General features: G+C 36.3%; 1 protein-coding gene and 1 pseudogene across 1 annotated transcript; one reads left to right on the top strand and one right to left on the bottom strand.

Moving 5' to 3' along the window:
• Nucleotides 1–2,307: 2,307 nt before the first annotated feature.
• Nucleotides 2,308–3,142, bottom strand: LOC132053825 (uncharacterized; annotated as a pseudogene).
• Nucleotides 3,143–7,812: 4,670 nt separating this feature from the next.
• LOC132051857 (small ribosomal subunit protein uS5x-like) lies at nucleotides 7,813–10,351 on the top strand. The gene is made up of 2 exons (XM_059443106.1): nucleotides 7,813–8,528; nucleotides 9,999–10,351. The coding sequence occupies exons 1-2, from the start codon at nucleotides 7,863–7,865 to the stop codon at nucleotides 10,173–10,175; spliced, it is 843 nt and encodes a 280-aa protein (XP_059299089.1). The 5' UTR covers nucleotides 7,813–7,862; the 3' UTR covers nucleotides 10,176–10,351.
• Nucleotides 10,352–16,422: the final 6,071 nt, after the last annotated feature.

Below are 16,422 nucleotides of genomic sequence, written 5' to 3'. Positions count from 1 at the left end.
TGGCCCGTCATTTCGGAGACAAGCAAATTATTATTTATAATGAAGAAGATCATCACCAAGAGAACAAGTTGGAGGTTTCAGCATAGAACCATGCAGTACGAGACACGAATTGAAAGGTGTTAAGACTATACGTGATGCCAATTTTTCTTTCGATTTAAACAAAAATAAAATTGATGTTGGGAACCCTTCAAATATACGAGAAAACAATTTGTGGTGTACTCTAAGAACGATTAACTAACAAACTAAAAATAGCATGATGATTAAGTATTACTTCAACTTAACAGACAGTTCCTAATTTTTATGAAGTATATCAAATGAAGATATTGGCTGTTAATTATGAAATGAATTAAGATTAGAAAATTGACAATTTAGATATATATTAATGATGTAACTTAAGCTGTGTTTAATATTGCTCGTGTTTAATATTGCACGTGTCTTTCAGCCAATTTATTAGTGTCATATTGCAACACTGATCTGATCAAATATTTCAATGTTACCTAACAGATTGGGCGCTAAGCAAACAAGAAATTTAAAAAGCAAATGAAAGAACAATTCAAGGGGAAATTAAAAACTTTGCCAAGAATATATTTTTATGTTCACCACAAAACTATACATACAAATCATTATTATAACGTTCTATAAGGCTTGAAAACGATTATATGTAGACACACATATATATATAATAGGCTGGCATAAAAACCCAAATTAAGGCATGTTTTGTTTGTTCTCAGCCCGCTGATATGCTTTCACTGAAGCATAAACTTCACTAACAACTGCTTAAAAACCTCTTTTCCATTCCTGCATTAATACACCAAAAATAAACATACTTATGAGTATATGGATGGGTGTTTAAATTAACCCCTTTTATTTTTTATTTTTTATTTTTAGGTGGTTGGGTGTGATGGGGTGTTATTCTTTTCATTAAAAAACTAAAGAATCAGATTCTTGAAAGTGATTGTCTATCTTAACAACTACTTCTCCTTAAATGCAATCTGTACACTTTGCAAAGTGCCTAAACAATAATGATCAGATGAAACTGTGAAACATTAAAAATTGATAATGCTTACACTAGAAACAAACTGGTTTTAAAATTTAAAAGGATACCAAAGGAAAAATTCCGTTACTTGTTCTGTTCTCTTTTTCTGATCTGCATGTACTTCAGTATTTCCTACAGTTATCTAAGCAGTAAATTAGAGAACACTCACTAAAAATTATTGTCTCCATCAGAATTTTGATTAGAATTTTGTTTTTCGCTGCATTTTTCTCAGTTGAGCTGTTCCTACCCTACCGAATGCCGGTGCAAAAACCCTTATTTCTAGTAGTGGAAAAGTTGTGTAGAAACTTTTTCTTGAACAAAAAAGAAAAGAAGAGCAAGATTATTCAATCCACCGAAATTCTTCTTTGATCTTTAAACTGACAAACCTAGGTCGTAAGAGCGCTTTTCATGACCTTGAGTGTGGTGGAAGAATGAAATTTCTCCACTCATAACCAAAGTTTTCCGCGTTTGTTTTCAAAACACTCGTAGTAGTGAACACTTCCTTGGGCTAAATTTTGCTGCAAGAATCCAAAATAATGTCATGGATTTTATATGGAATAAACAATAGTCCAAGGAATTCAGAACAATAGTCCCATGAATTCGTGGACAAGTCTTTAAGCATATCCATAGCATAACTATTTCTCCACCATAACCAAAGTTTTCCGCGTTTGAGTTTCAAAAATAATTGTAGTGAGTAACACTTCCCCTTTAGGTTAGCCCATGTGGCAAGAATCCAAAATAGTCGTGTCAAGTGGATTTTGAGGATGAATAAACAATAGTCCCATGAATTCAGATAAAGTCTTACATATCCAGCATAACTATTTCTCCACTCATAACCAAAGCCTGCTGAGTTTCAAAATAATTCGTAGTAGGGAACACTTCTTTAGTTATCTATGTGCAAGAATCCAAAATAGTCAGGTTGCGTGATTTTGAGTATGGAATAAACAAGAGTCCCTATGAATTCGCAGACAAGTCTTTAAGCATATCCATAGCATAACTATTTCTCCACTCATAATCAAAGCTTCGTTAGTTTGAGTTTCAAAATAATTCGAGGTAGGGAACACTTCCTCTTTAATTAGCCCAGTGGCAAGAACTAAAATAGTCAGGTCAGTGGATTTTGAGTATGAATAAACAATAGTCCCATGAATTAGGACAAGTCTTTAAGTATATCCATAGCATAACTAGTACTCCCATTAAAAATCTCCAGAAAATAAAGATTTGCTTGATGGAAATTTGTAAGAAATGAATACCTTGTTGCCATGTTTCGGTTATTAGTTATTATTGCTGCTGCCAGAACTGCTGCCAGTGCTTCCATTATTGTTGCTACTACCACTACTTGAACCTGAAAATCTCTTCTTCCAATTAATTCTTCTCCAAACTCTTGATGAGTTTTCACATTGATCTTCAGGCTTTCTAGGAAATTCTATTTGTATTTGCTGATGAATTCTTCTTCTTCTTTTTCTTATTTGATCTCAAAGAAACAGGTGAAACCATCTTAAGAAATAACCCTCCATTCTCAACACTTTTACTTCTCATCAACTTTGCTTTCCTAATCTGATCATTCTTCTTAATATTAACTCTTGTTCTGCACAACTTGGTTTTTCTCCCTATTGATTAAACATTTTTCTTGGAGATTCCCATACTAGGCTGCTCAACAATATCTTTTAAAGAAAGCTCAAAACAAGATTCAGGCATATTCTTAACCATTTCCATGAGTTCCCATTAGTCTTCAATATAGCTTTGAGTTCTAGAACTGGCGAAAGTGAAACGATAATTAATTATAGGATGTACTGACTTCTTGGTGGCTATTTTGGCCATAAAGATGGTGAAGATGCACCCAGATTCATCAGCACCATCATCTTCATGATCTCCAATTTTTGAAGCTCCAAATTGATTCCTAAGTTTTTTTGTTACTTGGAAATCAAAATTGTGAGGTTCCTCAACTGTCACAATTGTCATTTGAGGTTGTGACAGGGCTGTATGAATATGGTTATGGATATTGGGAGTTTGTTTTCTTTGATCAAACATGATCAGTGTTAGAGGAAGGAAATGGTGTGAAGAGAAAGAGGAAAATTCTGGAAGGTGTGTGTATAAAGGAGAGGAAGGTTTAAGGAAGGATTCTTCATCACTGTGTCTGGTCCATTTGTCACTTTCCTTTTAATAACAACAAAGTTTTTATTGGTGTGCAGTGTGCCTTGATTCTTTGTCTGTTAGGTCCTTGCCTTTTAAAATTATTTGAAAGAAAAGTAAGGAAAAAGAGAGGAAAGAAAAGAGGGGTGCAAAATAGTTTCTAAAGGAAAAGTTGCCCAACTGAAGTATGAACAAAGCATAATAATCTACAATAATATGAACCACAAAATGCTCCAACATATGATGTTTTTCTTGCAAAGTATCTCACTTTTGAGAAAATGACAGAAATGGTCCGTTATGCTTGAAAATATGTTTAAAATGGTCTAAATTCCATTTCTTAAGTAACTTCTTGGATCCCCAAATTTGTAAGAGCATTTTTTTGTCTTCACAACATTTAACAAATTATGGTTGCTAGATCTTTACGTGAAACTTTTTAAAATGGATTTAACTGTAAACAATAGGAACGCTTTTGGACAAATCTCACAAATCGGCGACATACCGTATCGTACTTATTGGCTAAAATTAAAAATAAATAAAACAGTAAGCAACCGTGACTTCAAAAAGTTTTACTACAAAAATTTCAAAATTTGGCGGAGGTTGAAAATATAATTCGCAGTGAGCTTTAACCTCCGCTATTTGGCATACAAGTGGGGAGGCTTAAAACCTCCTAATCTGCAGCCTTTCAATCTCCACAAATTACTTCATTTTTTCCTCAGAATGTGTTGTACCAATAATTTCAGAAATAGATTAGAATTAGCAAAAAGCCGCACCTTCAAATGTGAGCCATGTTAAATATTTCCTTCTCCACCATTTATATTAAGTTTAACAGCCAGAGTCTATTAATGTTTGATTTTCGGGACCAACAATGCTCAATTTTGATCAACTTAAATCATCATTTCTGTCATTTTAAGAAATATAATTGGACCAAAATCACGAAGTGTTCTTAGAGTGACCAATTTCAACCCACTCCCAAACATAGATCACAATTTCTTGTCATTTTCTCCACTCTTCTCATAGCAAAAATATCATGCAAGCAGCATCGTACTTTGTTAGTGATACACATTGAGCTGAGCAAATGTAGCATGCATCTGTTTGAAAATCATGGTTTAAAGTGGTTGTGGGTAGGGCCTCCTTGTTCCTGAATTTCCTCATATTTGTCTTGCATTGTGGCAACACTGCGCTTTAATCTACTTTTTTTTCGATGGCATTAAAAGCATCTTTGTTCCTAGTCATAGTGCCCTCGGTGCACACGTATCTTTCCAAAAGTAATTGCTTAAGGGACTAAGCTAGTTCTAAAAATCACCAGCGTTTCAACTTTATGGACACCAAAATGTTGTTACTACTATATAAGTTGTTACACTTTATTTTTAGTCTAATTAAAAAAGATTTAACTTTAATCTTTATTATTTGTTCTAATGACATTTCTTTATAGCCATAGAAATGTCATACCATGTTTAGTGAATCATAAAGGCCTCTTTAAAATTTTTTATATCAATCAAACACCTGGCCATATAAAATCAAACAGTAGGAGAATACACTATATTTCATCAAAGTTCATAATTAATAAAAATAAACAAATACATCGAATTTGAGGATACGATTGCCTTGGTTTGTGTACTCGGATTTGATTAAAGTATAGGTCAAGATGTTAAAAGAAGCATAAAATGAGTAATGACGCAATTCAAGACACCTACGATGACGGAAAAAGAGTCTACTGCAAAAATGTAGCCTTATTAGTCATTAGAGTAAATTGAACTAAAAGATAGAAACTTACTGATAGTACGCGATGGATTTATAAGAGAGAACAAACATAGTTTACGTTTTACAATTACCACAATTAGGTATTCCTTCAAATTCTTTATGTTTTTAAAGAGTTTTAATTGATTGCTTAAAAGTATATGTTTTTATTTAAATGATTTGAATTGTTTTGTGCTTTATTAATGCTCAAGGAGTATGGCAGTACATCATAAAGAGATCTAATAAGGTTATCAACCAAGTATTTTTAGATAGGTGGAACATAATGTTAATTCTTTTATTTTCAATTTTTTTGATTATTTCCTTCAATTTATTATTTGCTTAGTTACATAGAGATGCAACTATATTTGTATCGTTCAGTGAAGAGGAAGAAAATGATATTTTGTTTTTAGTGAATAACAAAAGGGGATATTTATAAATATGAAGCAACGCTATAATTCCATATTTTTCAGTAGATGCATAAATTGGGTATAAGATGCTTCCAAAAGCGACTCGCTTAGGGTAGTGAAAACATAACTTTATTATGTGTATGTTCACGAGAAGAAAAATACATAGTTCTATTTTTTAATCTGTTAATATAGTGTACATAGTTCTATTTTTTTTATTTCGTTAATATAGTGCTTAATTTGTACTCCACAATTCATATAATCGTGGACTTGATTATATTGTAAATTTTTATATATGTCAACGGATTTAAAATTTTTATAAAAGACAGAAATTAACAACCTAACATAAAATAAAAGACTTCATAATCATAAAGGGGAATTAACATAAATATCCATCCACCCAAATAAATAAATATAAACTTTATAATATATACATTTTGTTTATTAGCCGGTGAATGTAAATATTTTTTATCGAGCAGTCAACTATGCAAACTATTGGTTGGAAGAGAAACAATGACTATAGTCCAAATGTTGATGAAACAATTTATTTTGAGATAAAATTATAGGACGAATATAAATTTCTTTCCAATGAGTAGGATAGAGTTGTGGGTGGTTCCAGAAGCAAGAGAGAAATTTGGATCTTCATAGGAAAGGAAAGGAAATGAATGGCTTTGCCAATCTTGAAATTGGGTTTAAAGATTGTAGGTCATTCAAAATGGGTCATTTGCATGAGGTAAACTTACATGAAATAGCTACCCCTTTAATAGGTCCTTACCTGTAGCTACCTTTTCAATATTACTAACCATAGCTACTATTTAACGAACATATTGTGATTTTAACTGCTGTATTCGTTTTTGTTTTCAAATACATATTGATTCCGTAGCTACATTTATGGGTTTTCGTTGTATTTGATGCCATTTCAACAAAATTTCAAACACATCACAGACATTCAAAACTACATACGTGCTCAAATACATTCAAAAATCCGTGTATTTGAAAAATGACTCGTTCATATATTCAATGTATTTGAATGGATTTTAACAAAATGTCAAACATATTGTGTACATTCAAATTATATATGAAGCCAAATACATTAAATTGTGGTATTTGAAAACACCGGCTCATATATCTCAGCCCAACACATATGTTCACACATTCAACCAAATACACCATTTACATATTCAACAACACAACGTTAACAAAAATATCAAACTTGCAGACTGAAATTAGCTAGATCCGAGCCATTCTCGCCTACATTCTAGATATACATCGTCTATTATTCGGTACTAAATACACTAAAAATAAGAAAACACTCAACCTGCAGATCCGAGCTGCCATAAAGAAAAGAAGATGAATGATGAGGCAACATGTGGAAGATCAAGCCAGACTGCGTAGTGAATTAGTTGTATTTTGACGCGCCGACGCCGGAATCGACTAGATCCTGTTAGACCGATCCCTCCGCCGCTTCTGCGTCGCCATTTATGGTATTTGGTGGTTCGTTTTCAAATGTTCGTAAAGCCGTGCGTATGAGAGAAGGGGAGAGAGAGAGAGAGAGATACGTGCTTGTTTTTGTCAGATCCGTCGGATGTCATCGGGGGCGGAGCCCGGATCGCTACGCGCGTATTGTATAATGTTATAGGAGAGAAAAGTTTTTTAGGGTTTTGAGAGATGGAAAATCTGAAATGGATAGTGTAGTGGAATAGAGAAAGGTATATGTATTTGGTACGTATTTTGATATAGCTACCAATAGTAATTTAGAAAAGTGAATTAGCTACTAATTATAATTAAATAAAAGGGTAGTTATTATTAATAATTAGGTCTTAACAGAAGCTATAACCAGTAAAAATTCCTTTGCATGATCATCCTTGAAAGGCACTGGTCTTTAATTTTTGTCCCTCAAATTGGTGGTCTTTAATTTTTATCCTTCACCTAATACCATGGAGTTTGAGGTTTGAATCCCGGCTCAGTCACAAAAAAAAAAAAAAAAAAAATCGTAAGGCAAGGCTTTATAGCAATTTATGCCTATTCAGATAAAAATTATGCCTTTTTTAGCATCCTACAAAAGTACGTAGAAACTATGTCTTATGCAGCATAATTCTGTCAAAATTAAGTTATCCTATAGAATTATGACTTAAGGCATAGTTTCTATGTAACACGAATTTGTTTTTTTTTGTTTTTTTTTTTTTTTTTAACTCTGTTGGAGTTCCAATCTAGAATATCTGATTTCATAGACCAGCGAATAAGGATATTTTGACTCACAAATTTGCATTGAATGAGTAGTAGGGACAAAAATAAAAAAACCACCGATTTTGGGGGAAAAAATCAAAGACCGGTCCATATGAAGGACAATCCGCGCACTTTTTCGGGTCTAAGATTGCACACTTAATTGAAGTTGGGCTAAAATACTCCTATTTGTCTTATCTGGCCTTTTTATCATTACCCATTAATTCGAAGCCCAACTTTGAAACCCTAGCCATTACATATAAAAACCCCTCTTATTTCATGTCCACGCCCACTCTTAACTCTTTCCAAGCATTTCACAAAACCCTAACACAATGGCTGAAAGAGGCGGCGAAAGAGGAGGATTTGGCCGTGGATTTGGTGGTCGTGGTGGAAGAGGCGGTGACCGGGGCCGCGGTGGTCGTGGTGGTCGCCGTCCCCGTCGCGAATCTGAAGAAGAAAAATGGGTCCCCGTCACCAAACTTGGTCGCCTCGTTAAAGACGGCAAAATCCGGTCCTTAGAACAAATCTACCTTCACTCACTCCCCATCAAAGAATTCCAGATCATAGACTTGCTTATCGGCCCATCACTAAAGGATGAAGTAATGAAAATCATGCCGGTTCAGAAACAAACCCGGGCGGGTCAAAGAACCCGGTTTAAAGCGTTTGTTGTTGTTGGTGATGGAAATGGACATGTTGGGTTAGGTGTTAAGTGTTCTAAAGAAGTGGCTACTGCTATACGTGGGGCGATTATATTGGCTAAGTTATCGGTTATTCCTGTAAGGAGAGGTTATTGGGGGAATAAGATTGGGAAACCACATACTGTGCCGTGTAAAGTTACTGGGAAATGTGGGAGTGTTACTGTTAGGATGGTTCCTGCTCCACGTGGTGCGGGTATTGTTGCTGCACGTGTTCCTAAGAAGGTGCTTCAGTTTGCCGGTATTGAGGATGTTTTTACGTCGTCTCGTGGGTCCACTAAAACACTGGGAAACTTTGTTAAGGTTTGGTTTCTATTTATTTTTGTGTTTCTTTAATTGTGATTTAGTTAAGGGTGGTTGTTTTGTTTATGGAGTAGGATGGGTGCAATAATAATTGGGATTTTTACAAAAATATACAACCCAACATAATATATTACACCTTAGTAGCCATATTTTTAAGTTTACTTTTTTCGCGACAGTGCTTATATAACATTGTACACTAGGGAAACAATGTGTCCACCTTGTATGAAAGTTTATAAGTAGCGTAATTTTCTGCCATTACCATGTGAAAATTGTATGTTTAATTTTAATGTTAGGATAAGGGTAGCTTAATTTTCTGGGAAACTTCATCAAGGTTTGTTTTATTTTATGTTTTTGTCTTTGTTCAGTTGTGATTTATTTAAGGGTGGTTGTTTTGCTTATGGAGTAGGATGTATGCAATAATAATGGGGGATTTATATACGTTATACAAACATTATATACTTGCGGTGGACAATGTATCCACCTTGTAGGAAAGTGTATAATAGTGTATAAGAGGCGTTTAAGGAAAAACCGGGCTAAACTGGGTTAATGTTCTTTCCCAGTAGACATAAGAGCTTAATTTTCCCATAATTTATAGACATATATAGGCCTCTGTGATTACCATGTGAAAATATATGCTTAATTTTAAGGTTAGGATAAGGGTAGCTTGAAATAAATGTTATAAACCAATGGAAATGAGATTGGTTAAGTATATTAATGGACCATAGAAGACGCTTGTTCAATTTCTGTTGGGGTGTCTAATGTTAATGTTGAGTTTGATGCTAGATTGTCTTTATGATAGTCAGGGTTTGTAACTATTGCTTAAGACACATTTTTAAGAACAATCAAAACATGTCTAACAGGTTATTTAAAGGGATAATTACATTCTTGGACCACTCAAAAAGAGTAATAACCACCAAATGTATAGGCTTTGTATATCAAGAGCCTGTTTGGCTTTGGCTTATTTTAGGTACTTTTAAGCCAACTTTTGTAGTGTTTGGGTAAGATAAAAAGAGTGCTTCGAAGCACTTGTTTCTAAGCCAAAATAAGTTATAAGCCCATCCAGACATGCTCTAAGTATAATTATACATATTGTATACACAAAGAATACATATTATAGACATAGTAAGTTATGGGTTTTGTATATTTTTGCTAGCGCCCGTAATTATTATCGGCCGAACTGCAAAAAATGGGAAAAGCCCTTGTTTTAAGTTGAGATTTAATTGGAAAATGGTCTTGTGGGAGGCAATAACAGAATGATTTAACTTTGGAACTACCATCTATTGTTTCTAATCCTAGTTTTCGTATTTGTGATTTGTCTTTATAGAATGAAATTGATGCGAGTTTGAGATTGTGAGCTATTCAGCTCTGGAGAGGAACTTCATTTGTTGTATTTAATTGTTTTTCTCACCCATGGCGCTTGGTTTAGCATGTGTTTGAACTTTTGGAGCTCAATATATTCCTTTTATGCAGGCGACCTTTGACTGTTTAATGAAGACATATGGTTTCCTTACCCCAGATTTCTGGAAGGAGACTCGCTTCACCAAGTCTCCTTTCCAAGAGTACTTTGATATCTTGGGAAAGCCTGCATCAAAGGTTATTGTCTACAGCACCGAGGAGGCTCCTGCTGAAATGGTGGCTGAGGCTTGAGTATGAGTTTGTTCTGTTCCAGAGCTGTTCTTCTTTAGGTCTTTTTGTTAAACAATGCTGTTATTTCCAATTTTGGTCTATACTTTTAAGGATTTTTTTGGCACATTTGTCCTTGGATAATGCTCATCTTTTTGCCTTAATATATATGAATCTACCTGGTTGATCTTGTTGGTAAATCACCAATGATCTTATCAGATATTTTCTACTGTGCTGTAGGAATAGTTTCTGTTAGGGAAAAGAAGATTATTGAATTGATTCGCAAAAAATTGAGATTTATAGTCACAAAGCAAGCTGCTATATTGAATTGGTTTCTCTTTGAGGTTTCTTATATGTTCTATGTTTATTGCGTTGGAATTATTTTGGAAAATTAAAATCATAAAGGATGTTTTATCAAAGGTAACATAAAACTGTTTTCTTTCATGTTGCATAGCTAGCAGAAATGTTGGTTTTTGATCACTTTTATTGGTGAGATTGGGTGGTTTAGTATTGATACTCCTGGTGGAGTGGTAGATTTCTGAAACCTAGATGTTTTATCAGTTCATAATGTCTACTTTGAGTGATACGTAACTCTGTCCTCCTCTGTACTTGTCACGACCCAATTTGGCTAAGCTGTGCGGGCACTTATCTTTCTCACCTCGGTAAGCGAATTTTCAACCCAACGAAAGTAAAGACATAAATAAATAAATCAATTTAAGCGGAAGAGAATAATCATGCAAGTCTTATGATACTATAATAGAATTAGTGTGGAAATAAGGAAATACATCCAGGGTTACGATTTAATCCATACAAGAGTATCTAATGAAAAATATATAAGTCTGGAAAATAATAATAAGTAAGACATAATAAGAGGAGACTTCAAGGTAGCGAATGTCTCGTGCTCACCCTGAAAACTCGAAGCTGTATTGATGGCGACTATCAGCCACGAGAGATGGAAGCAAGTCCAACTTGAAACTCTGCATTCATAAAAGAATAGTAAGTGCAGGTCAGTACAAAATCACAATACTGGTAGGTATCATCGGCCGACTAAGTATAGCTAACATAATTCAGACAACACAGCAGGATAGGTAGATAAATTAACAAGTATAAGTCAAACACAATCAGAAATGAGTATCCGTCATCACCTAGGTTGAAGCATCTAAACCCAAGTATGTCAAGTCTTAATATATAGACAACCCGAAATCAACAACATAAGTAAAACACCGGATCATCACAATATAAGTCAAGATGCAATGCAATGCAATGATGTAAGAATGCCAATGCAGTGTACACATGTACTCCGGATGGAAGTATCGACGTCCCGGTAGCACAACCTATGGGGGACCCGCGAAGTCACGCCTTTCCGCTCGTCCCAGGTTAGGGACAATCGTCGGACATTGGACTCTCGTATCACCACGATCAACGATTCGGGACAACCGTGGGACACATCGGACTACTTATATCACTAAAGCGCGCTGATCACGATTAGGAACGACCATCGGATATCGGACTACTCGCATCCGGCTCTCATTGCAAGCGAGCTCGGCTCAACACAGTGTTTCATCAAGTATCATCAATGTATCAGCAAAATATCATGAGAGATGTGAATGCGTGCAAAGTATGAGTCAACATGAATAATCAGATCAATATCACAAGTACCAAACATGGGTACGACAATAATATCATGAAAGACTACCACAGTCATATAGAATACTATCCTCGAAATCAAATGCGACAGTGGGCGTCCAATATCATGAATAAGATATCTCGAAACGTCTCCAGTATCACACTTATCACTATACGGCGTCAAACCAGCGACAATAGGGACAACTCGATCACGCCTGACGGGTTGACTGGCCTCGATCACACAACGAGGACCCTAATACATATCCGACGACTTCGTAGAAGGTTTATATGCTTTCTCGGGCAATAAAGTCTAAATATATGCTTCGCTACCACAGTCTCGTCAAGAGTAAGTCATAACTTTTACTTGGATGGCAGAAAACGAAAACACGACAAACGGTACTCTTGGCTTTCCCGCAAGGTGACCTCGAGATCAAGAAAGTCTAGGCATATTCGAAATCTAGATTAGAAATCATGATCGATAACTATATTGCTATTATTCAATTTAGGTTAAAACCAACTCTAGAATTTGGGGAAACGGGGCCCACAAGGTCAAAATGGGAAATTCAGGAGTAAAATATCAAATTAAGCACTAGGTGATCAAAATCCAACAACTAATTGCTAAATTAACTCAAGGATTCACCTAATTTCGAATTTCAAGTAAAACCTCCAATTTTGGGTGTAAACCCTAACTCTTAGATTCAAGAATTCAACACTAATAACGAGATATATATGATTAACAACCTTAGATACATCATAATCTAGCATAAACCTAATCAATTTCATCATTAATAAGCCTAGATAGAAAATCCATCAAAACCCACCGTTAATCTTCCATTACTAATGAACTAACAAGAAAAAAGGTTCTAAGATGATTAGGAAAATGAATTAGCAAGAAGGTTAGAGAACTTACCACCAAAAATCTTCACCAATAATCCCCAAAAATAGTTCCCAAGAGTTCAAATTTCGGAATGGTATTAAATGATAGACTAAGGGCTTTTAACACTTCATTTAATAAGCTCGCTGCCCCGTCTTGCCGCTTAGGACATGGCGCTCCGGGCGGGCGCGCCTTGACCGTACGAGCGGTCATGCCCGGTGGCAATGACCGCTCCGTGCCCGGTGAGGTGACCCAGGCTGTGTCTGTTGCCGCGGTCACAGGTACCACAGCGGGCGCCCCGGTGCTAGAAACTTTCAAAGTTTTCACACTTCAATACGAATTTCCGATTAATTCCGGGAGCCATCGCTACGCATACACGGACACACATAAAAACACGCTACGAAACCGCTCGTGGCCTCGGAATTGACGGAGGTCTCGTTGGTGGGTCCACCCGGTACCTCGGTTCCAATTCCCGGCCCAAATCCCCAATCATTGCGTCCACGAGTGCGTTGGGAGCCGAACAGAATATCTTGTACAACTTTTAAATGACCATCGGATCTCTCGGAATGACGGATTTTCGAAAAAGGATTCGTTTACCCAAAGTCAACTTTGAGTCAACTCTTTTTAACACGACCATATTTCACAAAAGTCGCCCAAATCAAGTCTGAACCTTGCGGGAAGCATATCCGTTGTCCTTCGGGTCTAAAGTGAGCTAACCAAGCTCGGAAAGGGGCGAAAATGCCGGAATGACTTTAACGACCAAACAGGTCGTTACAGTACTTAAGCTCTGTGCTCAAAAGGCCTAATGATCATAGGTTTGACAAACTCAAAAACAAAAGGGACCCTTGGTTTTATGACATGGAAACGTGGCCATTGCCCTTTTGGGTGCGCGCGGGATAAACCCGACTCTGTGTAAAGGCCCCTTGATTTTGCATGACCCACTTGAATCCATTTGTTGTTTTTAGGGCTCCACACTCATGTAAACACTAACCACTACTCCTTACTAAGGAAACAGATTACTGCCGACAAAATCTCAATCGCAACTACTACCAAAATCCCCATTATAATGCGAGAAGCTTGACACACGACTCCTTTCTTGATAGCTTTTATCTTTTGGAGGAAAAATTTGTTCTAATAAAGAGTGTACTTCAAAGCATGCCAATTCATTTACTTTCAGTTTTGGCACCTCCAAAATGTGTTTTGAATGAGATACATAAGATCTTTGCTAAATACTTTTGGAGTAGTAAAGAGGAAGGGAAAAGTAAACATTGGTCATCTTGGCAGAATATTTGTTTACCAACTCAGGAAGGGGGGCTTGGTTTTAAATCTCTATTTGAAGTTTCAAATGCCCTATTTGCTAAATTATGGTGGAGGTTCAGAACTACCAGCACCCTTTGGTCAAATTACTTGTGGAATAAATACTGTAAGAAAGTAATCCCTACTTTAGTGCAGTGGAAAGGAGGATCACAAGTCTGGAAGAAGATGCTTGAAGCCAGGGAAGCTGTAGAACATGAGATTTGGTGGGAAATCAAAGCAGGATCATCTAATGTGTGGTATGAAAATTGGACAAAACTTGGAGCTCTACAACATGTAGTCCCAATAGATTACCCACTTAACGAAGATCTAGAGGAGGTGGCTGATTTAATTGAGGAAGGAAGGTGGAAAAATGAGGTACTAAATCAGAATTTTCCAGAAGATATTGTGGAGCACATACAATCAGATATCCACATACAGCAGCTACAGGGTTACTGGGACAAACCATGGTGGATGCCAACAAGTACAGGAAAGTTCACTGTCAATAGTGCATAGTGGAACTCTTTGAGACACGAACGAACGAGCGAGCGGGAATACAAACTATTGTGGATCAAAGGGATACCTTTTAAGATATCTTTTTTTCTATGGAGGCTATGGAAATTCAAACTTCCTACTGATGATCGGTACACAGAGAATGCATATAGCTGTGGTTTCTAGATGTTATTGTTGTTCTATTCCTCGTCAGGAAATAGTACAACACCTATTTGTGACTGGGGAATTTGCAGGGGAAGTATGGAGAGTGTTTATGAATGCAGCAGGTGTACAAATGAACTTAGTGCAAATTCATCAGGTAATCAGAGCATGGTGGAATGTGCAATGTGGGGACAAGCTTAAACCATTACTACAAGCAGTACCAGCTATGGTCACATGGGAACTATGGAAAAGAAGAAATACAATCAGACACGGAGGCAGTATGAGTTTCAAAAGGGTGATACATGAAGTGAATAACAATTTGTATTATCTAGCTAAGCTTAGGTATCCCTGGTTAACACATTTACCTTACTTATGGCCAGAAATGGTAAGGTTTCTAGAGGGATACAAACCTATGCTTATAACTAGGACAGTCTACTGGAAGTTTCCTAATGAAAGGTGTTATAAATGCAATACTGATGGAGCTTCGAGAGGGAACCCTGGCCCTAGTTCTTATGGATTCTGTGTGAGAGATTGGCGAGGGGATTTGGTGTATGCTCAGTGCAATGAGATGGAGGAGACTACTAACATAGTAGCAGAAGCTAGGGCAATTCTGGAAGGATTATCATATTGTGTGAACAAGCAGATTTACCCTTTGGTCCTGGAAACAGATTCTATGGTGATGAAAAGGGTGGTGGATGGAGAATGGGAAACACCATGGTGTATTGCTACATTAGTGGATAGAATTAGAAATATGAAAGAGAATCACAATGTGGCGGTACAACATGTGTTTAGGGAAGGAAATACCTTAGCTGATTTTTTAACTAACCTAGCTTTTGATTTTGCAGGTAACTCAACATTCACAAGCTTTTCTGAACTGCCTAGTGCAGGTAGGAAAATTCTCAATTTAGACAAACAACAAACACCTAATCTCAGGATCAGGCCAGCAAAAAATAAACAGTATCAAGGAAGTACATGAGTAGGTCTGTAACTCAATTATTAATAAGACTTCAATGGTGGTATTAGCTTCGGCTCATTCCATTGAGGTTTTATCAATAAGAGAGAAGCAGGATTCACAGTACTGTCAAAGATTCAGTCTCTATTTGGCATCATACAACACATCAACAGATAACACTTTTTCTAGAAGATAGATCTATAAGGAAAAACCCAGATTTCATACTTGAAGGACTTTTCAGGTGGGTTTCAAAGCAAGATTAGCTTACCTATCTTTGCTATTCCTCGATTCTTGCGGAACTAGCAGATCTTCGATTTTGTTGACATGATTGGGGAGGTTCGGTTTCTTCAGAGTTGATTACTCCGTCGATATGGTTTCACTGCATCAGGTGAGAGTTTTTAGGTGCGAGAAAAGTGAAGCTATACCAGAAAAATCGAATTTTACCTCTGAATATCAACAGTCAAGATCTTGTTGTTGCAGCGGCGTCTTCGATTCCTGGCTCCCATCTCACCGGCGAGAGAAAGTGGGTTGGAATTGTCGGCGTAGAAGAAGATTAGGAAAGTGACCTTTGGTGAACTTTACGTTTTCTGTTTTCCTTTTGCTTTGTAAATACTTATTATTTAGTTCAATAAAATAACACCCACTAAGTTCTACTTAGTGGCATTAAAATAAAAAAAAATAAAAAATGACATACAATTTTAGAACTATGTAAAAGGATGCCTTGCATCCACACGAAATGACTTGCAAGAACCACTGAAGATAGCGTGCAGATTGAGAACTGAGAAGCCCGTACGCGAAACATTGAGCAGGAAGACTGCCTAATTATAGGCAAGTACTTTTGTAACATGAACCTTTGAGGATGGAACTTTTTT

The sequence above is a fragment of the Lycium ferocissimum genome, chromosome 4 (assembly GCF_029784015.1).
Source record: "Lycium ferocissimum isolate CSIRO_LF1 chromosome 4, AGI_CSIRO_Lferr_CH_V1, whole genome shotgun sequence".
Classification (NCBI taxonomy): Eukaryota; Viridiplantae; Streptophyta; class Magnoliopsida; order Solanales; family Solanaceae; genus Lycium; species Lycium ferocissimum.
Note: the sequence above shows the minus strand (reverse complement) of the source record. Positions and strands in the feature narration are given on the sequence as shown.